Below are 9283 nucleotides of genomic sequence, written 5' to 3' on the forward strand. Positions count from 1 at the left end.
CGGATTAGTCAAAGTTAATCTTTGGGTACAAATCCATTTTGTGAAAGAAATATCAATAGAAATTAGGTTATGATCGCCTGCTTGAGAATGATCTCCATCATCTTTCAAATGATGAAGATGAGATTGACAGTTCGATAATTCAAAGAATTTTCTTGATTTGATATATACAATAAATTAATATACTCTATATATAACATAAAAAATAAAATAAAATAAAAAAGTCCGTCAACCTTATTCATAATAAGCTACCACGTGACAATAAAACTACGTATATATATAATTAGGAAAAACGAGAAAAAAAACATAATTTCTACAACATGCCTGAGGATGATAGAGGTATCTCTGTCGGAAGCGCTCGCTATGGATTCAACTTATACAATTTTAAAAAAACACAAAGAAAATTATTCGAATATTGGAGAAGATGAAAAGGAAAATAATAAAACAGAATATATGGCCATATATATATATATATTGCCATATATGGCCATATATATATATATTGCCATATATATACATATATATATATTGCCATATATATACATATATATATTCCCATATATATATATATATATATATATGTATATATATTGCCATATATATATACATATATATATATACATATATATATTGCCATACATACATACAAACACATATATATTGCCATATATATATACACACACACACACATACGTGTGTGTGTGTGTGTGTGTGTGTGTGTGTGTGTTTTCATGTACATAATATACATGAAGCGAACTTATTATTCTGTGGACATCTTTGTTCATATATTCTCTTTGCCAATTATATATTGAAATACCGACAAATGTTCTACAAATTAACTTTGTTAAAATAAGATTTTTATTTCCTTTTTGTACTCGTTTCTAAAATTATTTCAAAATATCGATTTCTAAGTGAACAGCGATATTTGTCCTAAAATTTTTAATTGTCAAAATTCATAATAAATTTATAATTTTCATTGTCAAAGATTTATAATAAATTAAACATTTTCATTGTCAAAGATTTATAATAAATTTATAATTTTAATTGTCCAGATTTATAATTAATTAATAATTTTAATTGTCAAAGATTTATAATAAATTTATATAATTTTAATCGTCAAATATTTATAATTAATTAATAATTTTAATTGTCAAGATTTATAATAAATTTATAATTGTAATTGTCAAAGATTTATGATAAAGCTGTTATAGAAGTGCCAGAAAATTGCTGTATTATAAAAACAAAATGACTAAATTGTTCACACATAGGAAAAAGTTGATAATTTTTATGTGTGGCCGTGTCGTTTGGTTGATTTTAAAATGCGATTATTGGTAGAATGGGCAAGTTACTAAATAGTTGTAGTCATAGAAAATCGGTGATGCCGGTGTCTGTACATTCCTTCAAGATTCCAAGAGAGGACAGGTTCCACTGTCTCCTAGTTGCTCGATCGAAACGGCGTGCTCAGTGGTGACGATTTGATAGTTAATACCACCATTATTATCCCAATACAATAAATCGCTATAATGATATAACACGCCGCAAAATGGGCACGGATTATATCTTGAATGAATATCGATATAATAAACTTAGTTTTAAGTAATTGTATTGCGTTGGTTAGTGCGTGTGTAACCGAATATCAATACGCATCACACAGGCGTCGAATGTGCATCGCGGAAAGTTCGCTCCTTCTGTTGCCATTCGGTTTTACTTTGAAACTTGCCAAATTCTATTTAATCTTTTTTTTTTTTTAGAGAAATATAAGTGGTATCGTGTCTGTTTTAAAAATTGGCCTAGTCAGCGGCTAGCTGCTGAAATTGTAAGTAAAATGCCTTTGTGTCCATGTAAGTGTTTGAAGCCGAAGTAAAATCAGTCGTGCATGATGTTTTGTCTACAGAGTCAAACGATATTCTCTTCTTTAACATGGTTTTCACTTCTATAGACAATTCTGATGGTCCGGAAATGACGTCAAAGTTGGAAGTTTTGGAATGCATTTGTGGAAGATTCTGACAAATGGATAAAGAGTGTCGAGTAGCAGGAACCGGATGCGGTCGATTGGAAAACAAAACCTTATGTGAATTGAGCCATTGAGATAACTGTTCAGCCTGTGTGTCTTCATCGCTATCCCAGTTGCCATCGTAATTGCTGTAATCGTTGTCATCAACATCAATTTTTGGCGGGCAATCATTTGGTAGCTGTGTCTCTGACTGTTTTAGAAACACATTGTAGTTTTTTTGTTCTCCATCTGTGATGAGTTGGTTGTCGTTTAGTGTTTCGTTTATTTGAATTATTGATTGTTCGGGGGAATCTGGTGGCGTGGAGAAAGAGCGAATCCCCGAAATCTCACTATCCGGTAAAGACGTATCATCAATGGACATGCGCTTCGATCTGAACAACGCTCTCCATTCCCGCACATGTTGGGGTTTGTGATAAACAAAGTAATTGGGGAAACTGGCCACGACGGGTTTGTGGTAAACAGGGTAAATAGACACTGTAGGTTTCGAGGGAATCGGTGGAATATCCCCGTCCTCGTCGTTTCCAAAGTTGAGCGAGGTCTCGTTTTCGTCTATTACAGACGAGGAGTTGAAATCTTCTTCTCCGCAGTCATCTGCACAGCAGCAGCACACTCGAAGAAAGTAGTTTCCCATTTAAATAGTTAAGGGACTTCGTTGCATTCCCTGTAATTTGAAAACAAAAACTATTACATTTCAAAGTACTTGGAAACGTAAAAATAGATTTTTTTCAATATTCTACCAGCAATATTTGGTAATCTTTTAGTTTATAGTTAATAATTGAGAAATTGAAAATAAAATTAATACTGACTTTCCACGAAACGCATTAAAAATTATTTACGCCGGCTTGTATACTTTTAAACTGTAAAAATTCATGATTTTATTGCGAAAATGACGTCTATTTTGGGGAGAGGTCTCTGATTTTGGGGGTGGGCTTCCCACTCTGATTTAAAGTTTGCGCTAGTTTAAGTATTAAGGAATAAATCGCGATCAGGACAAACATGCGTTTTCTTTCTATTATAAAGAAACTAGCTTTAGTGCCCGGCGTTGCCTGGGTGTTTAGCGGTGTGTGTTAAGCAAAAAAAAAAGTGATAGTAGGCAGGCAGGCTCGAACCGTATCGCGAGGAGGAAAAGAACATGAACAAAAAAACGTGACGTATTTGCCGTTGCGGTCATCGCTAAACTGGAAGTGGCTATGGCTTAAATTAAGGCTAAATCGAAAAAAATGGATGACTTTCGAAAATATCGACAAAAAAGCGACCCCTCCTTGTAGAAAACTGTCCAGTTGATAGTGAAGGAATTTATGTTTTTGGCCAATTTTTCGAAATTTGTCGTAAAAAGGGTCGAGCATCAGAACACTATCGATCTTGTGAAAATCTGTCACCTCTGTCGAAAGTTTTAGGCAGACATACATATATGCATACATACATACATACATACATACATATATGCATACATACATACATACATATATGCATACATACATACATACATTTAAACAGACAGGTGACATTTATATAATAGACTAACCTGGGTGCCTGGCGTTGCCCGGATGTTGAGGGGGGTTGAGATAAAAAATGTCGTGGTATGGAAGTAGGCTCGAACCCGTACTGCGAAAGAGGAAGACAATGTGAAAAAAAAGTACCATCGCATCCATCGCCAAACTGGAAGTGATGAAGGTTTAAATTAAAGCTAGCCAATTGGAAAGAGGGGATGACCTTGGAAAATATCGGCCAAAAAGCGACCCCTTCTTATAAAAAAGTGATCAGTTAGGGGTGAAGGAATTAATGTTTTTAGCCAATTTTTCGATATTTGTCGTCCGAAGGGCCGAGCTTCAAAGCGATACCGATCTCTTGAAAATCTATCGAAAGTTTTAGGCAAACATACAAACATGCATGCGTACATTTAAACAGACAGATGAGATTCATATTAAAGATGTTTCAATGATGTCTAATTTCTCATTTTAAAAAATGTGCAAATTTCCGAAAGTCAGTAAAAAGTTAAATTTAATTTAATGTAAAAGATATTTGCGTTTTCAGATGAAACAATATTGCATATTTAGCAATTATTTTTATATCACAAGGCTTATGTTTGTTTATTATGAAGGTCAATGTAAAATTTTAAGAATATCAACACATGACGGAGATGAAATTATATTTTATCCATGAAAATCATTTATAAACTGCTTGGTCGCTGATTTTTTTTCCTTCTCTTGAAGCAAAACCAAACAGACATCAGCAGTGACAAGAATATAAACGATCTTTTTGTTCCACTGAAAGATTCACACAAAACGAAACGTTTTTTTTTAACATTTAAACTTATATTCAAAAAAATATATTTAATATAGATACACACTACAACTAGCACATGCCAACAAATATTAACACTATTTATGTAATGCTCAAATCTATATTTATTTCAATTTCAATTTGTGTGTCGATGCTACTCATTTTGTTTAAAATGGACGAAAAGGATTTCCCTTTGCTTCACATAAATAACAAATTACAAATAAAAAAAACGTTTAACGCAAAAACAGATTTCTATGCACACCGAATGCACTTAAAAGATTACTACGAATATTGTGATTGGTTGGTTGTTTTGTTTTACGGCATATTAACCCTTTTCAGGTTATTTAATGCCGAATTTGGTGATTTTGAAGAACGATTTTTTAATATAGTATATTTGTTTTTTTAAGTCGTATTCTATTTAACCCATAGTTGGGACCCTAACAGGTGCTACCACTCCGGGTCAGAGTGGACCTGGGAGCAATGGCAGTTAAAGGGTGGCTCCACACTCCCTAAGGCCTGCAAGCTGGGGCCCTCACCATCGGATATAGTTTAAGGTCATATCCAGGACCGATCATTGTGATAAGAATGAGGTTATATTCATGTGTGTGACAAACTAAATTATTGCAATTAGAATTCATCTTAAATACTGCATCTGGGCATCTGATAAGAAAAGGCTGATCCTACGCGATAATTTTTGCTATTGCTGTTGCCAAATAATCTGCAATAATATTATAATCTATATTGTAATACTTTAAGGTTAATTGATATTTGAACATATATTACCACTAATAATGTTGTTGTGATGAACGTGAAACAAAAATACACTTTCTTGGTCTTCCATCTAGAATCTAACTATAAATATCCGTTTTGCCCAAAGCTACTACGATAGTTATGCAAGATTTGCGTTCTCTTCTAAGAACCAAATAATTGAAATAAGTCACAAACAATAAAATGGTTTTGAAGATAGACTCTTAGAACGGGATATATTTCGAAACTATATTAACAAGAATACTTGGGATAAGTATATGTCAATTTAAACAAAGGTAGTACAATAATACCATGGAGCCTGCCTTCACAGGAGACTTCAATAGAATGCACGTCAAAATATCCAATAAATGGATATAATTGGATTTTTCATGAGTCTTGCTAGTGATAATAATAAGTCTGTTTTTGATTCTTAAGCTCTAGAATTTTTTAGATCATCCTTGTATCGAATTAGTAACATTAACAAAAATGTGACAGGTTCTAAAAAAACAACTTTGCATATTAAAAATTAAAAAGTTGTCAAAAAGAAAATCAAATATTCATTCATATATTAAGAAGGTACATAGCGTTGTTAAATTGAAACATTATTCAAAACCAACAAACCAACATGATTATGTTTGAGGTTGCAAAGAAGGTCTACACAGCTTCAGGACTTCAAAAATGATAACTTACCAAAGCTATTTCCTTTATTTTATTTTCCGTTGAATTTTACGGCATATTAATCTCTGTTAAATTATTTCCTTTATTCTTCGTTGGGGCTAGTCATTGTGTAACTAATTACGTTTTATTATGTTTTTGTGTGCACATAAGGTTTTTTGCATCTACATAGTCGTTTTAATGCTTGGAATTTCAGCAATTTTCTTTCATTTGGAAACTCTATGATGACGTCATGAATACCGTAAAATACATTTCTGAATATTAAAATAAATCGCGTCACATGTTATTACGTAACAATAAACATTTCTTTAAAAAATCACAAATTTGGCTAAAAATCTACGAATTACTAATTCGATTAAATTTTTTCGGGAAGCAAATGAACGCGTCGTTGTCTACGTTTGTCGCCGTTGTTAATCACGTGAATAATTTCTAAAAATGTGGATAGTTTTGATGCCGAGAATAAAACCTGCAACTTGATTAATGTTTTCAGCTTTCGATAGGAAAAGTCAAAATTCAAAGAATTCCCGGCGTCTGTCTCCAGTAATTAAGTCCGCATTATCTTCGACAACGACGGCTGTAGCTATTTTTACAGGACTCCTTCCTCTTTTCTAGTGTTCTAATTATTCATGACATTTTGACATTTTAGAACAGACTTTTACGCGTATAATTAATGGAAATAATAGAATTCACACAATCATTGACTTCCTTTGTAAATATTCTTTTTTAACACTTAATGCACCAACCAAATTATTCAATCTTTTACACGCGGAGAATGACCCGGATGCAAAACTATTTGATACTATAGCTCATTTTTCTCTTTATTATAATTTTAACAACTTTTATTCAACTCACCCAAAACACAAAGATATTTAGAGGGGGTATCCTAAGTAGGGAATTATGCAGCTAGATTTTTCTTCACATTGCCTTTAAATGTCTGCATGTTTTTGTTTTTTTACATTTTCGCCCCAAACAAGGCACATTGCCACATTGGTGTAGGTACAATAAGGGAAACGGGGAGCAGAAACTACATTCTTTTGGTTAAAAGTTTAAAGAAGCTATTTTAGTAGAAAACCTTTTATCATGTTGTGACCCCCTACAGTGAAGGGGTGGAATTTTGCTGATTGTCCGGTCGGTTGAGGATATAAATACGTCGAAGGGATACTGATTAAGCATGTTCGTTGGGACACATTCCGTTAAAATAAAACAAGCCAATGTGATTGTAACACTGCAGCGATAGGACAGAGGCTGAAGTTTGGTAAATAGTGTAAGATTTCTTAGATTAGGTTCTCCTCTTTTGTGACCTTGACCAAGATGATGGACTTGGTTATTTGCGTATCAGCCCAGATGTGACCATGCTCCATGCAATAACATATGGTTCTTCTGTAGAGATATGGGATATTTGAGGTGTGAGAAATTTTATAGCTCTTTAGAGGGAACCGACTTTTTTTGTAGCAGTCTTTGCAATGCTTTCTCTAAAATCGTTTCGATTCCTGTGCATGTTAAACCTGAATGTTAGAATAATGGATTCCTGAATAGTTATTACTAGGACTATGACAACAACATATTCTTTCCATTGGTTTGACTCGAGTATATATCCGATACAGTTAGACACAGTTAATCAACCGTGAACCACTTCACTCTATATAAAATCATATAAGATATCAACGGATACACACTTGAGAATAAATACAATGAAAAGAATATGCTGTTGTCCTAGCCCTAGTTATTACCAAGGCAACCGATGGCTAAAAGGGTTTCTTGTAATTGATATGTCACAAGTAGCATTAGACGTTACCATCTGGTTATGTTCACATTCTACTAACAACTGATGGGGGGCATTTTCTTGGATTCAACCTTGGAATGCGCAATTTCAATAATCGTTTATTTAAATGTGTTGTTACTCATAACACCAGATGATGTCAACAAAAACTAATGCAATGTACTTCATCAATATTAATAAAATTATGTGATCACTTGTGTATGCGTGTTTTGATCGACTACGTGACTTACTACTTATGTTTATTGACATAAAAAATATAATAGCGTCAAGTACGAACGTATAAAAAAAACTATTTACAACGCAATTAAATGTTGTGAAATTAGGTGAGACCTAATTATGTAGCATTCACTTTCACTTTCACGCGCACCAAATAAGGGTGTTGCTATTTTCTCTTCGTTGCATTCGTCCTGCAATACGCAGCCCGCACCTTCTGTTGGTGTGTTTATTCATTTGGTACCTGTAGATATTAGTTTACGTTATATATAAAGTAAAGTTAGAAGTCCCCCTGTTTCTGTTCCCTTACAAAACACAGAATAATCTTAACATTAGCAAGTTTTTACATTTTTGTGTATGATTATGCATTATTTGCCAAACGTGTAATAGTCAGCTGGAAAACAGTCCCTTTGTGTTGAGTTCCACATGCTGAGAGTTCTAAGAATAAAAATTTGCTCATGGCGCGAAGAATTTTTATTTTTTGTACAAGCATTTTTTTTTCACTTTCAAATAAAATATAATATCTAACACAGAATATATTTTAAATAAGCGCTTTAAAAATATGAAATATTTAATTATTTTTAATAATGGACTTTATTGTTCTTTTCCAGATTTTTGTCGAAAATTGTTTTTAACTATTATTCTGTTCTCAGTCGATGAGGGAAATTTTTCTCAGTTACTTCTTATTTTACTTACAGTCTTATTATACATTATTTATAGATTAGTTTTGCCAACCTTGATTGTATAACTCTTGGTGAATATATGTCTAATTATTAGGTACCTTTTAAAATGTTGGATATATATATATATATATATATATATATATATATATATATATATATATATAGCCACTTACTTCGCAATTTTAGAGTTGACAAAAGTTGACAGCAATTTTTTTTTATTGTTTTCCTTGGTTGAAGTTTATAAAAATCCAGCTAGTCATATGAAACAGATAAAGTAACAGCCATAAGGAAGAGATAAACAAATATATAAATATATATTAAGAAGTAATGCATGATTAGCTTTGAATTTTTTACCGAATAATGATTAGAGTATAATGTATAAATATTATACAAAGTTTTAAAAAAGATTCCTACAATCGTTTTCTTAGAAATAAAATTAAACAAAATAAGGTCAAAAGTTCAGGAATAACTTTATTAATACATTTTTGTGAAAAAAAATATCAAATTTTAGTATTCAGCAAACATTCTTTATTTTTAATGATGCTTTTAAAAGTAAAAACGTTCTCCTTACAAAAGGTTCCGGTGATGTGAGCCATAATTCCCAACCTATACAGACCAAACTATTTCGGCTAACAAATAATTAAACACAAATGTCAGACAAAACATTTGACATTCGGTTGATTCCCGAATTTCATTCATTCACGATGTCCGATTGGTTGGAATGACATGGCACGGTATCAAACAATTCCGTCCACACGTCCTGGCACGGTCCGAACAATTCCGATAATATGTTTCGATACGGTCCAAACAATTCGAGTAAAAGTAGGAAAATAAAGTGTGAAAAAAAAAAAAAAAACACATCTGCAATGTTAACAGTTCAGCCACCAAGAA

The 9283-nt window shown here is 32.5% G+C and overlaps 1 protein-coding gene across 1 annotated transcript; it reads right to left on the reverse strand.

Annotated features, from left to right (window-relative positions):
- Nucleotides 1-731: 731 nt before the first annotated feature.
- Nucleotides 732-5939, reverse strand: LOC145260984 (uncharacterized). Its single transcript, XM_080119115.1, has 2 exons — nucleotides 5732-5939; nucleotides 732-2672 (listed from the first exon to the last, which is right to left on the reverse strand). Exon 2 carries the CDS (start codon nucleotides 2640-2642, stop codon nucleotides 1788-1790), a length of 855 nt encoding a protein of 284 aa, XP_079975241.1. The 5' UTR covers nucleotides 2643-2672; nucleotides 5732-5939; the 3' UTR covers nucleotides 732-1787.
- Nucleotides 5940-9283: the final 3344 nt, after the last annotated feature.

Source organism: Euprymna scolopes, chromosome 37, assembly GCF_053919585.1.
Source record: "Euprymna scolopes isolate OS-2025 chromosome 37, ASM5391958v1, whole genome shotgun sequence".
Taxonomy (NCBI): domain Eukaryota; kingdom Metazoa; phylum Mollusca; class Cephalopoda; order Sepiida; family Sepiolidae; genus Euprymna; species Euprymna scolopes.

What these genes read in the sequence shown, in the direction of transcription:
- LOC145260984 (XM_080119115.1), bottom strand. Translation starts at nt 2,642, where the DNA reads ATGGGAAACTACTTTCTTCGAGTGTGCTGCTGCTGTGCAGATGACTGC.